Here is a 22,110-nt window from a genome sequence, read left to right on the forward strand (position 1 = left end):
GGACGCATTTACAGATTGTTTAATTGCAGCTTATTATCTTCGTAAACGAAAGATTAAAAGACGAAGATATCAAGTTCACCCGATGGTCGCCCAAAGAGCATTTCAAGGGGAATTCAGTACTATATTTACATTATTGCTTGAGGATGGAGATAAATTTTTCAACTACTTCTGAATGTCCATCAGAAATTTTGATGAGTTATTTCGAGCTTGTATCATCATTGGGAATAATTGCAGTCACTTTAAGCTATGGATCAAATAAATTTAGATAATAATAATAATAATAATATATGATTTTTCCAATTAAAAATTTAGAAATGATTGAAGAAATGTATAGAAAAACTCTGAATTGATATGACACTATTAATTGAATTCATTCATTTCAATATCAGCTGATTGTCGGGCAAAGGTGTCAGCACATTTGTTATTATTGCGATCGGACTACTGATCAGTACAGCTCTGAAAGCTTCTATTTGCTTCAATAGCGCGTCAGTCGACCGATGGAACGGATGCGCACGAGCTCGACCGATGGTCTTCGTACGCAGTGTAAAACGCATGGTCCTGACCGTGCGCATGCGTGCCGTCAGTCCTGCTCTGTACGGATACATGGAATATCAATGGAAAAGACAAGCGCGACTGACGTACGCACTGACAGTCGGTCGAGCTCTGTAACCAGCGTTAGGGCCGGATTCCGAGCTCGGGATTTAGCTAAGTTCCAGACTTTAAACATCTGGAGTCAGAAAATTAGCATTCCGAAACGGGACATAGTCGTAGTTTTTATAATCTTTATTTTCTCATTTCTATAATTGGAAACGTTTCTTCTTGACGAAATGAAACATTCCTAAATAATTCAAAATAGCTGAACCTTTACACTATTTTCTCTTCATTTTATATTGTGTTCAATTTTCTAGTTTTTTGAAATTTAATTTAAACGTGGACTGCGACTACGCCCCGTTTCGGAAAGCCAATTTTCTGACTCCAGCTGTTCAAAGTCTAGAACTTGGCTTAATCCCGAGCTCGGAAACCGGCCTATAGTGATATTAATTTATCGATAATGAAACACTAGAATATTGTCTAATAATATAACATACTTTCAGTCACATTGAAGATGACACCACAGCTGTTGAAACATGTATGTAAATTTTCAATAAATTCGTTATATTTATTCGAATAGCACAGCTCGTTTGAGAGAGCACGTCTAATCAATATTCTACGTCACTATTATGCTATGCTCCAATGCTCCATTCGCCTCCGTGCCCACATTCATTCAATTCTTTCTGATTTACCCTTTCTCAACTGTTCGATGTTGTGGGATATATAATTCAACAGAGTTGAATATTCACAGTTTGTTGATATTTGAAATACAATTATTTAAATTAGAATAAAGCGATAACTAACCTTTAATATCTTCAGCATGATGGAGTTTGTTGATGGTATAGGGTGTTCGAACTCCTGAGCTACTGCCAGAAGAGCTACTGTACTTCTCTTTGGAAGCCTCCATTATAATACTGAGATCAGTATTTGGTTTCTGCGATCCATCAGCTAGAAGAATTGAACTGTCGAACAGAAAATAAATCAATCAATCACTCGTAAAATAGTCAATTTTTACATCATATTTGTAGATAGTATAGTTGACTAGCCTCATTTGAGCTCTAGTATACAGTAAAACCAAGAGCAAATAATATTACTAGTAGAATAGAGTCCCATTTTTACATCATATTATAGTTGACTATAGTGAGGTCGACATTGTAATGGCAGTGTTTAATCAGCAATTGTATTGCTTCCTTGTCTATCATTCAACAAAGCGGATAGCGCTATCTCTATAAATCACTCGTAGAATATTGAGTCCACGTTGTCACTACACTCGTGGATAGTATATTTAATTAGCCTCATTTGAGCTCTAGTATACAGTAGTTCTAGGTCACTCGATATATTATTATTATTATACAGTAAACCTCGATAATCCCTTAATCCCCTATAACCAGGGGAATGGCCGGAAAAGCATAGAGGAGGGATTATCGGATAAAATAGATTATCAACATAAATCACGTGTTAGCGCAAAAAGAATAGACAGTCTTCATGATAACTACCAAAAAACGATGATAAGTCATTACAAAGTTTTTCTTATGCACTTTCAATGTTATCATGTTATATCCTCAAAAAGGACGAAGGAGTATGTCAATTTCGTTGACCAACGAGCTGAATAATGGCTAAGAAAAAATCAACTGGTTGCACAATAGCCTGTTGACTTTTAATCCAGATTAAATGCTACGGGAACCAATCAATTTACATTCAATCATTCATATCTGTTGAGATTGTAATTTTGTTCAACGCTGAAGATGGAGAACAAATAGATCCTTGGAACGCATCTGCACTTTACAAAACATTTCGATAGACCTCGTTCTGTTGGAATTCGACAAGAGGAAATAGTGGCCTACGATAATACTCGAGAACCTTTTTAATAAACACCTACTCTGATTGATTCTCAATGAATTTATGATTAAAATTTAAGGTTGATCCTCTGCATGAAAGAATGCAACTGGTGCAATCATTTGAATAGAATACCCCTTGAAGTCCAAAACTATAGACCTACAGGAAAAAGAGATTAAGGGAGGCCAAGAAAGATATGGTTAGCGGAGCAGGTTAATTAATAAACCTAATCCCTGTAGTGAAGATGATGAGATGATGAAATTCAACAGACTTTTGTGCAACCGGGCCTATGTTGATGTACCGGGGAGATTAAATTTGAAGTTGGTTGATTAAAGCGATCGTAAGTAATCGTCAAACAAACGGACAATAATTTGTAGTTCTACTCTAATCAATAGGAGCACCCTACGCTCGTTGAATTAATACAGGTTTCTGAAAGTTTGTTGCTTATGAAAATTAGAAGTTGATTGGTCAAAGCGTTCTCCAATATAAAGGCGAATGCACATAGTAGGAGACGGACCTAAGCAGACAAACTGAGAAAAAATAAATTGGTGCAGACGTGAGCAGACATATGAAGACAGACGAAGGTCTGAGTGCATTGCAACATTCGAACACCTAGGGAAGGATGAAATTTTATCCGTCTTTCTGCTGCTGTGTGCGTTAGCTTTAAAAATCAAGTCTAAACTAAAACTTTGATTTATTTATTGGATAGGAGTGGCCGTAGTCGAGTGGATCAGATGCTGGCTTTATGATTCAGAGGCCCGGGTTCAAATCCCGGCCCGGGCAAGATATTTATCTCGGGCCACTCCCGTGTTTCGGATGGACACGTTAAGCCGTCGGTCCCGGCTGCCTAAAAAGCAGTCGTTAGGTCATGTCAGAGGCCCTGAAATTGATCAGCTGCGACCTGAAAACTCTGACACCAGACCTGAGCCAGCCAGGTCACTCGATATTATTATTATTATTTATTTATTGGATAGAGTAAACAATACAGTAGTCGGAAAAGAAAAAAACATGCTATTGCCCGAAACTTCTTCAATTTCCTAATTTTGTCTTAAATTGTCCAAATACTATGTAGGTTATTTGTTCAATGAAGCATGATAATGTGCAATAGCTCACCAGTTATTTGAATCGCGGTTAGCCATGCTGAGTGCGTGTGCGTGTGGGTTGCCCCTCATTGTGTGAGTGATGAGGGGTGTCGAAGAGGGGAGGGCCAGTTGGAAGGCCCTGGTATTGCACGTCGTGTCCGCGAAATCACTATCCTAAACACAAAAAACAAACTCAGCATACGCAAAGAACTTGAGAAAATTTCCAACTCTGATAAAAATAATTTATTCTACTTTAAAAATAAATAAAAGTCTTGACTTGAAAATGACATTAGTAGCCGAAACATGTCGTGACGAATAATTTAAAAAGGGTACTCGGATTTTATTTTTATTTATTTTCAAAAGTAGCCCTAAATAAAAAGACAATTTGATGGCGAATCAACCTAACATTATTCTACTTTTTATGTTTCCTGAACTTAAGGAGATTTCCAACTTTGATAGAAGGCTGCGGGTTCTAGAACAATCAAACTCAATTGTTTTGGCTAGAAATTTTCGACTCTGATGAAAAATTATCCACGTGATTATTCTTTTTTTATGGTTCCGGGACATGAGGAGATTGTATTTTACAACACAACATTTACCTCGGTGCTAAGTTACCTGCCAGTTAAATAAATAAATCTAATCTTATTATAATAGTTCATTTGGGCGGCTCTAAATACTGTAGTCATAATACACAATAGTTTCATTTATAAAATAAATGCCTCAACGATAAAAATGTACTATTACTTGTGTAATTTTTTTCCCCTTTTCCTTATTATTTCATTCCTTTCTAATAAATTTTCATTTTTCCCTTTTTTTAATTAATTCTGTATCAAAATCTGATGTACCTATATTTCTTATTTTATTTTTCATTTTGCATTAGTTTTCTTTCATTTTTTACTTAAAATCTTTGAAGTGTAATATTTATTTTGTCTAAGTTTATTTATCTTTTGTAACTCATTTTTTTCCTGTAACTGGGCACCCGCCGAAAAACCTTTGGGTTTGGCAGGACCCTCAACTGTTTGTATTGTGAATAAAAATTTTGATTTGATTTGATATTGTTACCAGCGCTATAGTGAGGTCCACGTTATAAAGGCAGTGTTTGCATAGTAATGGTACTGCTAACCTTGTCTATCATCCAACAAAGCGGATAGCGCTATCTCTTTCTCGCTTTGCTCTGTTGCCAGATCGTCTTTTAACAATGTAGAATTAATAATTAATTAACAAAATATTTCATCTTAATTATGTAAATTCATTATGAAATTATTGAAAAGTTCAATTTTTTGCTTAATAAAATATAATTGATTATTTTGAACGAGAATGAACAGTTAATATAACATTAATAAACCTGTATCTGCTACTGTCAATATAAGGCATTGACAAGACAGAGGAGCGGCAACGTTCTTCTCCCAGTTCGGCACGAGCCGTGGTGATGAACGGGTTGTTTTCGTAGCTGCTTGCCCGGCCAGAGATAAGATAACTGTTTTTCGTTTTTATCCTGTAGAAATTGAATCTTTGACTTCTCGTTGTAGCTTCTAACCTATAAACTGTAAACTTTTTGTATAATTATAACTATTTTTAAACAACTTCTCAACTAAAATATACTAATTTCATTAATCAAATCAAATCCCATATTTTTCCACTGCCATTATAACGTGGACCTCACTATAGTTGAATAAATCAATCTAATCTTATTATAATAGTTCCTTTGGGCGACTCTAAATACACACAATAGTTTCATTTATTGCTACCAGCGCTAGAATTCTTCAACTGATTTCAAATTGTCGTCATAGTCTGTTTCAGTGATCTTTAGAATTATTTTACCAATATTATTCTCTGTATGTTGAAAATTTGGAAATCCGAATGAGAAATTATGAAATAATAAGGGCAACTTACAGGCAACATCTCGACTTCATCCTGCCCAATGCGCAGCCCTTGGCGGGGAGCGGGAACGCGGAAGTTCTGCGGGGGACAATGGTTCTCCTTGAGCTGCTGATCAAACAGCAGCGACTTGCGGCTGTTGACAGCTAGCGGTGGGTTGCGGCCTGCGGCTGCGGCTTGCGGTTGCGGCTGCCGCTTGGCGGTTGTGGCCGCATCACAGTCGTCATCGGTGTAAATCGGGATGCTGCCGGCCTTAGCTGTGCTCACAGCTGCACAAAAGTAAATAAAATTTAAATTACAATCCTTGAAACACATTGAAGATCTAATCGCATTGAAGTGAATGAATCAAATCATTCAATCAGGTGTATGATTGTATCAGTAGCGATTAACACCACTAAGGCCTGTTTCAAGAACACATATTTAATTGACCGATCGAAGTAAGGTCTAAGATTCAAGTCGACGGTTTTGCATTTCTCTTGATGTTTAAATTTTTGTTTTTATTTATGTTTATATGTTCCGCAGCAATAGGTTTTCATGAAATTTGACAGGTATGTTCCTTTTTGAATTTCGCGTCGTCGTATATATAAGGTTTTTTAAATTTTGCATTTTAAGGATAATACAAAAGGAAAAGGAGTCCCCTTCTAATAACGCCAATATTACCGTAAAAATCAGACTATAGAATTATTCATCATAAATCAGCTGTCGAGTGAATTATTAATTGCATGTAATTAATATCTCAATGTAACTTGGTAAAAAATCAGCTGCTGTGTGGACTATTAATTGCATGCAATAGCATCTGATATTAATTGAGATATTAATTGCGTGAAATAGCGCATGCAATTAATATCTAAATGTAACTTGGTGAAAAATCAGCTGCTGTGTGGACTATTAATTGCATGCCTTATTGAATGCAATTTTTATGCACTATTAAATGAACGGAAATATTGATTGCATGCAATAACGCATGCAATTAATAATTAAAATAACATAGTATTGTCTCTCGACCTTTCTCTGCTTTCAATTCGGGCTGACCTATTTCCAGTATGTCTTGAAGGAGATTAGCTTTTGATGTTAGCATTTTTGATTCACCTACCCTAACAGTCATTAGCCGTTTTCACACCGATATCTCACCGACACGACATACAGACAGGATTTACTCTGATGTGTAAGAGTATAAGAGGAGGCTGTGGTTTATAACTGCGCGAGGTCTACTGTTCACAGAACTACTAGTATAATTGACCGTGAATCGTAAAGGTTTTAAATCTAATGGACCATTAAATATATAGGTTTAATGATCCATTAGGTTTAATAAGTGTCCTAGAAACTGGATAGGATTTATTATTTACAACACAAAAAAATCTATACATCCTTAGTCATTTCTTTAGCACTAACTTGGAATCAATAAAAATGTCACGATGATGGAATGAAAACGGTGCGGAGTTGGAAAAGGATAGAGCTATCTGCTTTGTCTTATAATTGACGGGATAGCAAACCAATATAATTAAAAAATTAACAAAAAATAAATTAACATTTCCTTAATTTTTATGTATGTATCTTAGTTTAAGTGCAGTATCATATACTTATATTTATTTTTGTAAAGCTTTTTTGTATTTCGTTTTTGGCAAATAAATTCATTCATTCAAATGTATTTGATACCATCATTAGTATCTCATTTGTAATTGTACAATTTATATTGTAAAGGAGATATATTTGGGGAAACCCGTTGTCTCAATTGTGAAGAATTAATATTAATTAAGTGCTGATTTTCTAGCGTGAATCTCAATATAGAGACGTCTCATTAAAATAAATCAGGCTTTATCTATATATTTTGTTGGAGAATCAGAAGCAAAGCAGAGATAAGAAACATGCTGCTGGGAAAAGATATAGTAAGTTTCATAAAGTCTAGGAGAATGAGCTGGCTGGGACATGTGCAAAGGATGGAGAACAACATGATGCATAGGCAGATGCTTGTTGGAAGAATGGAAGGAACAAGGAAAAGAGGTCGCCCGAGAACACGTTGGCTGCAGGATGTGGAAAAAGATCTAGCGTGCCTGGGAGTGAGGAATTGGAAGAGACTGGCGAATCAGAGAGATGAACGGAGGCGAATTGTTGAGGAGGCCAAGGTCCACGCAGGGCTGTAGCGCTTCGTAAGTAAGTATTTCTATATTTGTGTAGATGGATGAATTTGAATGAATGCATTTTATTTGCCAAGAACAAAATTCAAAAAAGGAATATAAGTATATGCTTCTGCACTTAACTGAAATACATACATAAAAATTAAGGAAACGTTATTTTAATTTATTTCATTAGAAATAATAACGAATTGATATCCTTAATCATGATATGAATAATTGTTATTAAATGAATATCTAATTTATGCTCACATGCATGAGTACAGTAGGTGAGGCAAAACACAGGCAAAAAGAAGATGAATGTGTTCTATAAATTAATAGTCTATCCTTTGTTTTAGTTGAATACTCATTAAGTTAGTTGAGTTATGTTAAATCAGTCAAGCAGAATACTCATTTTTCAAAACTATATTGTTTTATTCCGAATAAAGTCGATAAGTATATAATTGTTGTAAAGTGCATTATTATGGAATAAAGTGATACTTGATTGCTACCTGTGATAATAGATAAATAAATTATAGTTCTAAAATAATCATCAATAGTTCCATAAATTATAGAAGGAATATGGAATTTAAATTCAATTTCTTTATTCCAATATAAAAACACTGTACAAAATAAAATATAATCATCATGGAATAATTATTTCCCCACATGGACTGCTGATCCATGCGCGGGAAAAGAGTACCTAATCTATATAGGTAACAATAGTGTAAAAGCTACAATCGATAACTTGAACTTGGATAATAAATAAAATATGATATTAATTGGCCTATAAAAAGTATTATTACCGTATGTGTATATTATTATTATAGGTTAAATAACCAGAATGTATCATCGACATTTACACAGCATTACACTATTTGTATTTGATAACTTACATACAAGTACGCTAGTGTTTCATGATTATAAAATAATCATGTCAAGTGGAATTTTTGACTTTCAATGTTATTGAGAACATGGTGTTGTCTGTCAAAAATATGAAATGCCAAGAAATTTGGCATGCCAATCTAGATTAAATTTGCTAGGATTAACTAACCTTGTTTGCCCTTGACTGGCGAAGGAGTGGAGTCTTTCCACATGTCTTGGATGATATTCATCACCTCTCTAGTCACCGACTGGTTCATGTTAGAAGCGCCCTGATTCTCACATGAAGGTCTGACTGCAGAGGCCTGACAAATCACACACTCAATCAATAAATAGAATTTATAAATCAACGTAAAACCTATGCAGAGGCCTGCCAAACCATACATTTATTATTTACTTTTATATTTGCTTACGTTTTACTGAATAATTCAATTAGTATCTAGAAAGATAAAAGTATAGATTAGTAATCTAGAAAGATAAGATGAATGTATAAGATGTATAAGATGAATGAGTGGTTTAGCAGGCCTATGCTTAGAAGCTTAGAGACCTGTCAAATCACCAATTTTTAATTTAGTACTAAATTACTCAATACTTGAAGCTACAGTGAGGTCCACATTATAATGGCAGTGTTTGTTTTGCAATGGTATTGCTATCCTTGTCTATCATTCTACAAAGCAGATAGCACTAACTTTCTCGCTTTTCTCTGTTGCCAGATCGTTTTTTAACAATGTAGAATTGATTTTGATTAATTTGAATGTAAATTCGGCAACGTTGGTCTCCTATCTTTCTCCACTGCCTTTATAACGTGGAACTCACTATAGACGACTCCAATTCCAATTGGTGGAGAGTTACTAAAGTGAGGTGCACTTTATAATGACAGTGAAGAAAGATAGAACAGTGTTGCCGATTCTCTGTCTTGTCAATGCCTTCTATATAGGATAGCTGCTACAGGTTTATTGATGTGATATTAACTGTTCATTCTCGTTTAAAAGTATCAATTATATTTTATTAAGCAAGACATTATATTTTTCAATAATTACATAGTGAATTTTCATAATTAAGATTGAATATTTTGTTAATTATTTAATTATTCTATATTGGTAAAAGACGATCTGGCAACAGAGCTTTGTTATCAACTGTTCATTCTTGTTAAAAATAGTAAATTATATTATACTTGAAAAAACATATTCCAATAATTAAATAATACATTTTCATTATTGAGATTGAATATTATGTAATTATTTATATTTCTAAATTGTTGATAACTAATCTGGCTACTTTGCGGAGGTAGAAAAGGATAGTGCTATCGGCTTTGTCGAATGATAGAAGATAGCAACACCAATCAATGTTAATCAAATAGTGTCATTATAACGTGGACCTATTTATGGAAGCAAGAAGCTTTCATATTTGTCCGTTGAAGAACATTCAAACTCTTTGTGTAGTTTCAGGGTGGGACCACACGGGCAGTAGACTGCCGCAGATTTGTGCAGCAAATTGCAGCGGCAGTCGAAAATTTAATATGTTTAAAATATAAAATTTCATAATATTATGTTTAAAATTTATAATATATATGTTATTAATAATATATATTGTTATAATAATATATAAATTTTATAAGTTAAAATATATATGTTTAAAATTTCATATTTAATTTTCATAAATTTGTGAAAAAAATCATTGTAATACGTTTTTCATATTTACCATGGATTGTGCATTTTCATCCATCTGCGGGTTTTTAGTCCAATCGTTAGCAACAAACTGGTTCCTTTGAAATCTGGCAGAAGGGAAGGCTTGTTTCACTGCAAAAACAAAAAAATAATTCAGGTTGAGTGATGAACCTTTGGAAAAATATCGATTTATATGTGTATATCAACATTTTTCAACCATTTTACCTCAACAATTTCAAATAAATAACAAAATAAAATATAAAAAATCGAGATTGAGAACCTTGACCAGAACCTTTACGTACTGAATGGGCCACTTATTCAGTATTTCGAGAGCTGGTCAAAATAGGCACTTGATAAATTGAAAACTTGTTGAACTGATGTACTCCCGTGAGAAAATATTCCGTTCCTCAATCACAGGCATTAGCTCATGTGTGGAGCCTTCTTCAAACTATTCATGTACAAATAATTATTATTGAACGAAAATACAAATTAAATGCTGTAAATCACCCCGAAGACTTCTGCCACTGCAGATATTGACAACTACAGGTAAACAGCTAGATGGAAATTCAACTATCATCTAGTTGTTTACCCTGTTGTCAATATTTGCAGTAGCAGAAGTCTTCGGGGTGAATTACAGCATTTAATTTGGATTTTCGTTTAATAATAATTATTAATTCATTAGCATTTGAATAATTGCAATAACTCAGTAATTTCCATCCCAGTAATTGCAATAGCCCAGTAATTTTCCAAGTTCATGTGTTGTACGCTGTGAACGAGGAAAAATAAAATACAATAGTTTCAATTTTAATGAATTGCTAATAATATCTTGTGAATAATATGATTATACATTTGTTGTACGCTGTGAACGAGGAAAATGAAATAAAATTATTTCAATTTCAATGAATTGCTAATAATATCTTGTCATTAATAATTATGAATAATATCATAGAGAAAAGATAGTATAAGAAGATATTCCATGGTATAAATCGTTTATGTTCTAAATTTCAAGCCGATTTTTGTTAACTCAAGCTGGTTACTGATGACTACTATCCACTATTAATGGTTTAGCCGGGTGAGAGTGTAAGAACAGCACAGTATGAGGGACTATAGTTAGGTCCACTTTATAATGGCAGTGTTTGATTAGCAATGGTATAGCTATCCTTGTCTATCATTCAACAAAGCCGATAGCGCTATCTCTTTCTCGCTTTGCTCTGTAGCCAGATCGTCTTTTAACAATGTAGAATTGATAATAAACAAAATATTTCATCTTAATTATGGAATTATTGAAAAATAATTTCTTGCTTAATAAAGTATAATTGATTATTTAAAACGAGAATGAACAGTTAATATGACATTAATAAACCTGTATCAGCTACCGTCTATAGAAGGCTTTGACAAGACAGAGGATCGGCAACGTTGTTCTCCTATCTTTCCCCACATCCATTATAACGTGGACCTCAGTTAAATTATTGGGAATCATGCTGGACAGCAAGCTGACCTGGAGTAGTCATGTAGAATATTCATGTAAAAAGTAGACCAGAATCATGTTTCTTTAAGGAAATTGAAATGTAACGTTAGTAAGGAAGTCTTGATTCTTACCTATTATGGTCTTTTTCACTCTCAACTTAATTATGGACTTCGACTGTGGGGTAACAGTAGTGAGATGAAAAAAGTATTCTTATGGCAGAAAAAGGCTATTCGTTGCATAGTTGTCCTGAAGAGTGATGAAACTTGTAAAAATAGCTTTATTGAACTGAATATTATGACTCTTCCATCTATGTACATTTACTGTAACCTAATTTATGTTAAAAAATATAAATTATTTTAAACAACACTATCATCAGCATGCACATCTAACTAGACACAGAGATAACATAGTCGCGCCATATATTAGACTAAGCAAATCATTAAAAAGCCATAGGTAGCAGCAATATTTATTGTTTAACAAATTGCCGCGCACAATCAGGATCCTGCCAACAAAAAAATTCTTTCCAACAATATCCTATTGGCTGAAGAAGAGTGCTTTTTACTCAACTGAAGAATATCTTAATGTTACTGACATCAATAACTGGACTGGTAATTGATTTGTAATATGTTTGACTGGGTCGTCCTCACAAAGTGACAAAGCCTATTGTATAATATTATGAACTTATTGGTCAATACGTATTCTTATTCTTATTCACTATACCAGCGTCACACAGCTTTACGAAAGATAACTACTATGACTATCGGCTTGAGTTATCAGTGAAATTTGGAACATAAACGCCCTATACCATGGGATACCTACTTATGTTATCTTTTCTCTATGATAATATTTTGTTACCTGGTGGTTGACTATCAGCCTTTGCCTGCGGGGTGCCATCGACATCCATCTGATCGGTGTACAACTTGAAGGGTGTCTTAGTGGTGGGGTGCAGACTCCTGCGAGCAGCTGACTCCTGTCCAGGGGGGCAGAAGGGGTTCTCCTTGTTCTCCTGTCCAGGGGCGCAGAGGGGGTTCTCCTTGTTGGCATTGGCGGGGGTTCCATCGACGTCCATCTGGTCGGTGTACAGTTTGAACGGCGTTTTCGTTGCAGTTGTCGGATGCACGCTGCTTTTGCGAATTGAAGCCATGGCAGGGGGTGGTTGCATTTTTGCTGCAAACAAAACGATCAGAAAATATGCAAACATTCATTCATACAATAAGTACATCATCGAAAAATAAGGTAACCTTGTGCTATTCCTCTCCTAAATTTAGATAAGGTTACACATAGGTCATTCATTTTCATCCATTCATTTATTAAAATAGAATAGAAATAAATTTTATTCCACTTGCTCAAAATGCAATACAATATGGATATAAGTACATAGTATATATTTATGCATTATATAATATTATTTAAAATAATAAATAAATAAAATAATAAATAAAAGAAATTAATACATAACTAGCATATCACCTATTTGTTTATAAATAATGAACTGTAAATTTTTAAAATTTGAAGGGAATTTTGTATTATGACCAAATGAACATAAAAATATCTTTTCGAAAATACAAATATATTATATTAATTGACATTGTACAACCAAAAATAATGTATAATATGCATATTGATGCAAGTGGAATAAATACTAGCTTGCAAAGTGAGAGAAATATCACTTGAGTGCAAGCAGGAGTCGTTTGGTTCTTCAAGCGCACACACACACGCACACACACACTTTCACACATTAAAAAATTATAAATGCCTGATAGGACTCGAATTTTGAGATACAAAATTATTCAAAGGGTGTATAATCATGTTCAATGCAGCACAATAAACCATCCCTCAACATCATTTGGATGCGCTTCGAAAAGCCAAGGCTTTAGTTTTGATTTAAATTTTTTGAAGGTTCTCAAATTTTTAATTTCTGCAGGCAGAATATTGTAGAACTTCGGCCCAAGAAATAGAAAGCACTTCTGAAAGAGAGTACAGCTTGCTTTAGGGCATTTCACCAATCCCAGAGTTATCTGCCGCGTTTGCTGGGAATGATTACCCTCAACCATGGGCTGACCATAGCTTCCACTCATCCTGTAGAATAGAGCTAGGACCTTGAAGATGTACATATGTCTGAGAGGCAATGCATTTATCCGTCTGAAGAAAGGGAAAGAATGGGTTTGTCTGTGAACTCCAATATAACTCGAACTGCTGCTTTTTGTAATGTAATTATTGATTTGAAGTGAGAAATGTAAGTTGAAGCCCAGCATGCTATCCCATAATCCAATTTGCAATAATTGAAATTAAATCTGAGGTCCAGTTGCACAAAAGCTAGTTGAATTTCAATCATGATTAAATTCCACGAGATCTGAGGCGCCGTTGCATAAAAGCCAGTTACATTTTAATTATGATTAAATTCCAATCAGAGAAAGCTATTTTGAAGAAAAGGCTCCTCTGATTAGTTCTCATGGCATTTATCCCTGATCCTCTAAAGCTGGGGTTTCGTTTGTGCGTAAATGCCGTCGTTGACCACGACAGGGTGAGGATCTCAGATTGGGTAGATTTCAATTTGTCTAAATAACCTAAAAAATTACGTTCAATTATGTTTTAATAGGAGAGGTTGAGTTTATATTTTTTCATGGCAATATGTTGATATTATTAGAAATGTTTCATTCTTGAATAATAAACACAAATAATGAAATGTTATTTGATCAGCTGTTTTAGCAAACTTGAAATTTGGACAATATGAATGTCAACAATGCTTGTCGTCGTCGACTGCGGAAATTTACGCACAAACGAAAATGCACCTTTAGGCAGGCCACTAACGGTAGAACATGCATGATAAACATGTTTTGTTCATCATGCATGTTTTGTCATCAGCGAAAGGCTTCTAACATAAAATAAACAACCATTAACAATAAATAAACCACTGGAAAATTACAAATTATGTTAGAAAAATAATTCAACCTCAAATAGAATAGCGAATAAAAAATGAACAACAAAAATCGGAGATACAAAACCTAACCTCAAAACATTTTGCTGGAAACGATTCGTTGTGAAGACACAACAATATATGACGACTGTCTCATGCATGTTCTAGCGTTAGTAGCCAGCCTTATATAGACTAATAGATGAATAAATAGTGTTCAGAAGTGTCTGGATGACGATTGGAAGATTTGAGCCTATTAGCTAGCATTTATTTATTTATTTACAACAATATGGGAGCATACGGGAAAATCCCAAAATTGCTCCCCAATAAAAAAAATCAATAATTACTTTACAAAGAAATTGAAAATTGAGAGAAAGAAACAAGGAATTAACTATTTTATATTAGTGAAGAAAAAAGTGTTATGAGAAAATATACTGAATACTAGAGACTATACTATATACTAGAAACCATATACAATATGAGAAAATAATAAGAGAGGAGTCAAGAAATTTCTTTTTTATTCTTCTATTTACAAAGATTGGGAGAGAAAAACTAAGAATACCTTGTACTATTTCTCTCCCAAATTTAGGTGACATTGAAAGTCCAAAAAAGGTTATGTCTACTAAATTTCTACAAAATTTTCAGTCCAAATATATTTATACAAACCATTCTTTTGAATTTAGATGCTCCAAATACCAGAATAATATATTCCAAGAATGATGTGAATTATATGCTTAGAATTACGAATAAGAGTGAAGTGAATGATAACAGAGCTAAGAATAAAAAATGCATAGAAGAATATAATGAGTTGTATGGTTTTGGTAACTGGGTTGAATACCCATCGAGATAGAGTAGATCGATCTTATTTTAAGCTCGATGTGGATTCCACACACTGCCATCTCAATCTTGATCATGTAGCTATCTTATGTAGCCAATTATTATGAAGCCTTCTCATCTGGCATACGGACTTGCTATCTATGGAAGTACAACCAAGAGTAACCTTGATAAGATACTATTACAACAAAAAAGAGCTCTCAGAATAATAATGAAGTTAAAAAGATTAGACTCAGTAAAACTCGTTTTTCCACAGTTTGGAATCTTAACATCTATGGGCAATATATTTTTGACGTAGTCATGTACTTTAAAATATACTCGTCAACAGGATCACGAAACGAAACACATGGCTACAACACCAGATTTGGAAGGATCGAGGAGAGGCATAGATTCGATTTCTTTAAGAAAAAAACATTTTTTATGGGGAGAAAATTTTTCAATATACTTCCTAGAGAGTTGAAAGAAATAGAGGAGGTTGAAAACCTACAAAAAAAATGAAGGAATATTTGGTGGGACTATCCCTATACTCTTTGCAGGAGTATGCCAATTTGACTGCAAGATTTTAGAATCTTGTTTTTTATCAAAATTTGTGACTTCTTTATGTGTAAAGGATGATTTTTGTGACGATATTAATAATTCTTGTTGTAATTTGACACTGTTCAGATGTATTTTGTGCATATTTGATGAATAAAGAAATTTTCAATTCAAGCCATCTATTCCACAGGATAGAGGATAAATGGTGGAGGAGGAGAAGCTAAAGTATTCAGGAGTATCGGCCAAGCCAAAATACAAGGTATTACAGTGTCAACCATAATCTACAATCGCAGATAATAATAACAGAATAGGCTACAATAAAATATCAACTATTGTATCATATTAAAACTAACTGAAAATTACAATAAATTGTAGTATCCAGTCACAAATGTATTTTTACAAAATATGTCGAACCACTGATGTTCGGTTACCTGCAACTGGAGAAGGGCTTTTCCACATGTCTTGTACCATGTTCATCACCTCCCTCGTCACCGACTGGTTCATGTGAGATTGGTTCGCGAATCCACCACTCGGCGCTGATCCCTTTATTACAACATATTAAATCATAAAATTAATGAAAAATATGATATAATTTTAAAATATTTAATAAAAAATACAACGGAGAAGAAATAATAGTAGAGTAAACTGAAATGAATGAAAGTAACTTAGAAAAGTATTGGTGTTCATCAATAATAATGGGTTCGATTCCCGGGCAGACAAATAATTTTTGAATAGTAGCGCTCATCGAGTTCCCATCCAGCTGTTTACCCTGTTGTCAATATTTGCAGTAGCATAAGTCTTCGGGGCGAATTACAGCATTTAATTTGGATTCTCGTTTAGTAATATTATCAATAATAATTAAATTAAGAGAAGTTCTGAATGGAAAGCTACTGTATTTTCTCAAAATATGGGAAGCCAAAGCTGGAGACAGAAATGAATGAAAGTTACATGAAAAAGTATTGTTTTTTATCAATAATTTTAATTTAATTGAGAGGAGTATTGATTGAAAAGTTACTGCATTTTCTCAGAAGATAGATAGCTGGTTAGCTAACAAGAAAATCATCATCAAGACTAATAAATTAAACATAATTCAACTCTGCAAGTTCTATTGCAGGAGCTTTACGGCTGATAATGATAATATTCATAATAAAACAAGTGATAAATATAAAATAATGAATTAATTCAAACACGGAGAAATTGATAAATAATAAGCCCGAAATTTGATGGATAGAGATATAATTAAAGGAAAACTAGATTGAATGGATTATTCTATGCTGGTATGGACAAGTACAGCGAATGGGGGATGATTGCAAAAGAAAACAGTAAGTGAATGTGAGAGTGCAAGGAAGGAGAGCAGTGGGACGTCCAAGGTATTCATATGAGGATCGGATTGAGGAGATAGGACGGACAATAGAAAACACTGTTCGATGGATTGGGAATCATGGAGGAAATGGACAACGCTTCAAAGTCAAACTGGGAAGAGGCAAAGAAGAAGAAGAAGAAGAAGGATTTATTCTATGTCTTTTAAGGTTGGTTTAGTACAATTGTAGTAGGCCTACTGAAAAAAAACAGTAGTAAAAAGAAAAAATCTAAATTTGTGAGAAAACTAAGTTGAAAATAGAGCAAACTCCGAAGTTCTTATACATGCATCACTATATAATGTTATTTTGGTTGTTTAAATCAGAGGTTTCTTTATGAACAATTCTAGTATTAATAGAATATAATATTTTGTCAAAGATTACCATCGAGTGTGGAGTTACGTCTGCATTCTGGCTGTTTCTGCTCCATTCATTAGATGCAGAATCATTTCCATGCTTCTCAAGCTTTGCTTGTTTACCTGTAAACAACGTAAAACTAAAGATTAATTCATTGTTCATTCATCACCTCGATATAAAATTGATAAGTTCCACAACATTGCTATGTATAATGTGATAAGTTATCAACGTTAGTAGACAGAAGGTTGATCACTCACAGGTGTAAGATTCGAAGTGGTGGGGGAAACGCCAGCGTGACGTCACGTGTAGTAAAAAAGTGATAGAGTAACCACACTGAGCATACAGTTTATTCACTGTATCTTCAAATACATCGTCGTTTAATCCCCTCAAGATTGACCTAGAACTTGAAAATTCTCCATACTTATAGCGAATTAATCACCGATTCTAATGATGTTGTTTAAAGGTGCGTACAGACTTTCGCTCTGCTCCGCAACCGAACGTCACTCCAGCAGAGCGATTGATGATCGACCGGGGAGCAACAGTGGTTCGACCGGGGAACGCGAGAAGATCTAACATCTTCCGTTCATGATGGGTGCGCGGGCGGAGCGACTGTGGTACGATGGAGGAACGAGGGCGGTACGAAGGCGGAGCGTGCTCGGTGCGGGTTGGAAGTGCGTATATGTGTACGCAGCTTAATATTTCAAGTTCATTCAACTTGTATGAATAAAATGAATTTGAAAGTTTTTCAAGAATCTAAACACGTGATAGAAAAAGTTAATAGCTGGAAAAACGTTAGTAGACAACGTTATACTATTATAATTTCAGATTAACCCATAAAAAATCTTGATAAACCAATGAATTGCAATAAAACAATAAACCGATCCCGATAAATCCAATGAATTTCATTCATATAAATGCACTGAACACATGCTGGTATCGAGCACATGTTCTACGAGAATCAAAATATCTCATCCCCGAAATTCACAAGCTGATGTATAGCCAAACTATAAAATATAAACACGACCTAGAAGATGAAGAAACCTTAAGGGTTTGAAAGGGAAGGTTAGTAGGTGGGTTTTTTGCTTTTATATTGCAAAATGCTTGTATTATTCAAATGTTTTGATAATTATTGTAAAGCAGAAACAGAAAGCTTGCATGTCAGAAAATGTTTGTGCTATATAATAATTTGACTATAGGTCACCATATGATTTTCAAGAATGCGATATTCTGCCTACTCTGTACTACAGCCTACGTCACGGCTGCAGTTCCCCCACTCCAATTGCATTTCAACTAAAATACTATAGATGAGTGACCAACCTTCTGTCCACGGTATATAGAAGAAGACGGTAGGTGTCACGCGCATGTTTGTGCTAACGACAAGAGAAAACACTGTTCGATGGATAGGGAATCATAGAGGAAATGGACTGGGGCTACCCCAACGCTTTAAAGTCAAACTGGGAAGAGGCAAAGAAGAAGAAGAAGAAGAAGAAGAAGAAGAAGAAGAAGAAGAAAAAAAAAAAAGAAGAAGAAGAAGAATTTATTCTATGTCTTTTAAGGTTGGTTTAGTACAATTGTAGTAGGCCTACTAAAAAAAAAACCATAGTAAAAAGAAAAAATCCAAATTTGTGAGAAAACCAAGTTGAAAATAGAACAAACTCCGAAGTTCTTATGCATGCATCACTATATAATGTCATTTTGGTTGTTTAAATCAATAATTACTTTATGAACAACTCTAGTATTAATAGAATATGATATTTTGTCAAAGATTACCATAGAGTGTGGAGTTACGTCTGCATTCTGGCTGTTTCTGCTCCATTCATTAGATGCAGAATCATTTCCATGCTTTTCAAGCTTTGAGGGCTGCAGTAACATTGCTTGTTTACCTGTAAACAACGTACAACTAAAGATTAATTAGATTAATTCATTGTTCATTCATCACCTCGATATAAAATTGATAAGTTCCACAACATTGCTATGTCTAATGTGATAAGTCATTATTATTACTTTGTAATAATGATGAGTAAGTGCTTGAAAAATAGAATGAGACACAGTAGTGTGGAAGTACGAAATAAAATTATAATAAAACACAACATAGAGAAAAGTGTGTCAAAATTAAATAAAGCTAATAATAGTAGAATCATTAAAACTGATTGATTTTATGGCGATGAAAAGGAATATTACCAGTTTTAATATCAACTTTATAAATCAGCTGTGCTTCTAGTGGAGAAGATTGTTTTAATTTTCGGAACAAACTATTTCAAATTAATATTTACTTTACAGTTTTAAGTAGTTTTTTGGAAGGAATTTTGCTATTAATTCGGATCTTAATCTTTCTAAATTCCAAATTAATTGTTTCAAGAGTTTGTGTTTTGTTTCAATGTGGAAGTAAGTGAAGAATTGAAAAGTCGCACATAACCTTTATTTGGACAATTTATTTTATGAAATTGGGATGAAAAGAAGTTTTGGACTGTAGTCTGTTTCTTTGTCCTCAGGTTGATTGTAAATGATGAATAAATAAATAAATAAACACCTAAAATTGAAAGTACATCAGCTCATCTGCAGATGTAGAAGGTGTTGCCATGAAACCTGGTTCTATAATTTAAATTGATTGTGAACAAATATAGTGATATTGACAACATCAAAGTCTTATTCTTTCAATTCGGGAGAAATACCACAACATTTCCTCCCATACAATCAAATTATAAACACTTGAAAATTTGGTAAAAGAAAGTATTTCAAAATGAATGAAGTATTGTAGAAAATTTGAGTACTCACCAGCAGCCTTGGTTTTTATTGCTTCTTGTTGCTCAGCATCCTGTAAAAATGCAAAAATAAAGATTAAAAATAACACGAAGTTGAGAAATAAACGTTTCAAATCCTACACACATATATATTATATCACACTATATGGTTGCCATGGCAAAATTGTAACGTACTATAAATTTTCGGCTTTAAATTTATTGTCTAAATTTAATATTGTCTAAATTCGGCTTAGTGGTTTTGTGTTTTGTTTTGGTTTTGTATATGTTTGGACTTTTTAACATCAAAATGAACTTTATTCCGAAGTGAAAAGTGTAAATTTAAAGTATTGTGCTGACTATAACCTTAGTGTCCGGTTTCCCATTAGGGAACTTTGAACTATATACGGCAAGGTGGAACTACCCTTGGGTCTCCCCACCATTTAAAGCCATACGCTAATAATAATAATCACACTATAATATATATCCTACATATTAATATATATACAAATCCTACACACTAATATTATAAAATAATAATTGTCATGGTTGTATAAGATAAAAAATACGCAAAGTCGAGAAATAAATGCTTCAAAACCCTACACACTAATATTATAAAATAATAATTGTCATGGTTGTATAGGATAAAAAATACGCAAAGTCGAGAAATAAATGTTTCAAAACCCTACACACAAATATTATTATCACATAATAATTAGCAGGGTTGTTTCAACATACTAGATAATAATATTGATGATATTTGTTGAGAAAGATTGATTTGAATTACCTATTATAATTGAATTCTTAGCAAAGTTATTTTTAATGAATATATACCGTAATAATGATTGAAACTTTAAAGGAATTGATTGATTTTTTCTATGAATGATAAATGAATTGATACATGTAGAATTTCGGTTCTTGATTCACGAAAGGCACACAAAAATGAACACGCTTCTCTACTGTATTTCTTTCTATGATAAATACAGATCTATTGATTCTAGTTGAAACTAATCTAGTTGGTAACCGTTCAGCTTATAACGCTGCTAGTTTGTAAGAATTATCCACGATTTAAAAAAATAAAAATTACACCCAGCATTGCAAGAGTCCAAGAATTTTTGTAGAAAAGCCAAAATATGATGATTGGATGGCTCACAACCATATGACATAACGTACTTTTTCAATTTGTTTCAACTTTATTTTAAAAATACGAATTAAACCTGCACATATATAGGAAACTTTCCCTTTGATTAGGAAAAATGACAAGTCAATTATGAAAAATTAGCCAATATTAGGGTTTTAGAGGCTGTTTCATTATAGTGAGGTCCACGTTATAATGGCAGTGGAGAAAGATAGGAGAAAAACGTTGCCGATCCTCCTTCTTGTCAATGCCTTCTATAGACGGTAGCTGATACAGGTTTATTAATGTAATATTAATTAATCATTCTCATCTAAAATAATCAATTATATTTTATTAAGCAAGAAATTGTATTTTTCAATAATGTCATAATGAATTTTCATAATTGAGATGAAATATTTTGTTGATTAATTATTAATTCTACATTGTTAAAAGACGATCTGGCAACAGAGCAAAGCGAGAAATTTATAGCGCTATCCGCTTTGTTGAATGATAGACAAGGATAGCAATACCATTGCTAATCAAACACTGCCATTATAACGTAGACCTCACTATAGTTTATTATTAATTCTCATATTAATTATTATTCTTAGACAAATGAAAAAGTACATTAATCGATTACCTGTATCATGAAGCTGTTCCTGGTCAAATCCGCAAGTTCGTTGGGAAGCAAGGTTTTGCGTTTTTCTTTTAGATCTGAAAATGTTCCATTTCGAATACATGAG

General features: G+C 33.6%; 1 protein-coding gene across 7 annotated transcripts in view; it reads right to left on the bottom strand.

Annotated features, from left to right (window-relative positions):
* LOC111060134 (mitotic checkpoint serine/threonine-protein kinase BUB1) overlaps nucleotides 1–22,110 on the bottom strand; it is a 52,465-nt gene that overhangs the window by 14,754 nt on the left and 15,601 nt on the right. For 3 of the 7 annotated variants that reach the window (XM_039439932.1, XM_039439933.1, XM_039439938.1), the window contains 10 exons: nucleotides 22,008–22,081; nucleotides 20,288–20,327; nucleotides 19,283–19,395; nucleotides 16,229–16,340; nucleotides 12,371–12,682; nucleotides 10,082–10,182; nucleotides 8,553–8,685; nucleotides 5,403–5,656; nucleotides 3,541–3,683; nucleotides 1,396–1,553 (listed from right to left, as the gene is read on the bottom strand). In XM_039439932.1, the coding sequence (XP_039295866.1) occupies nucleotides 1,396–1,553; nucleotides 3,541–3,683; nucleotides 5,403–5,656; nucleotides 8,553–8,685; nucleotides 10,082–10,182; nucleotides 12,371–12,682; nucleotides 16,229–16,340; nucleotides 19,283–19,395; nucleotides 20,288–20,327; nucleotides 22,008–22,081 (1,440 nt within the window). Of the gene's footprint in view, nucleotides 1–1,395; nucleotides 1,554–3,540; nucleotides 3,684–5,402; nucleotides 5,657–8,552; nucleotides 8,686–10,081; nucleotides 10,183–12,370; nucleotides 12,683–16,228; nucleotides 16,341–17,539; nucleotides 17,635–19,282; nucleotides 19,396–20,287; nucleotides 20,328–22,007; nucleotides 22,082–22,110 lie in introns of all 7 variants that reach the window. The other 4 variants (XM_039439936.1, XM_039439937.1, XM_039439935.1 and 1 more) reach the window with 3 other exon arrangements.

This window comes from Nilaparvata lugens, chromosome 13, assembly GCF_014356525.2.
Source record: "Nilaparvata lugens isolate BPH chromosome 13, ASM1435652v1, whole genome shotgun sequence".
Taxonomy (NCBI): domain Eukaryota; kingdom Metazoa; phylum Arthropoda; class Insecta; order Hemiptera; family Delphacidae; genus Nilaparvata; species Nilaparvata lugens.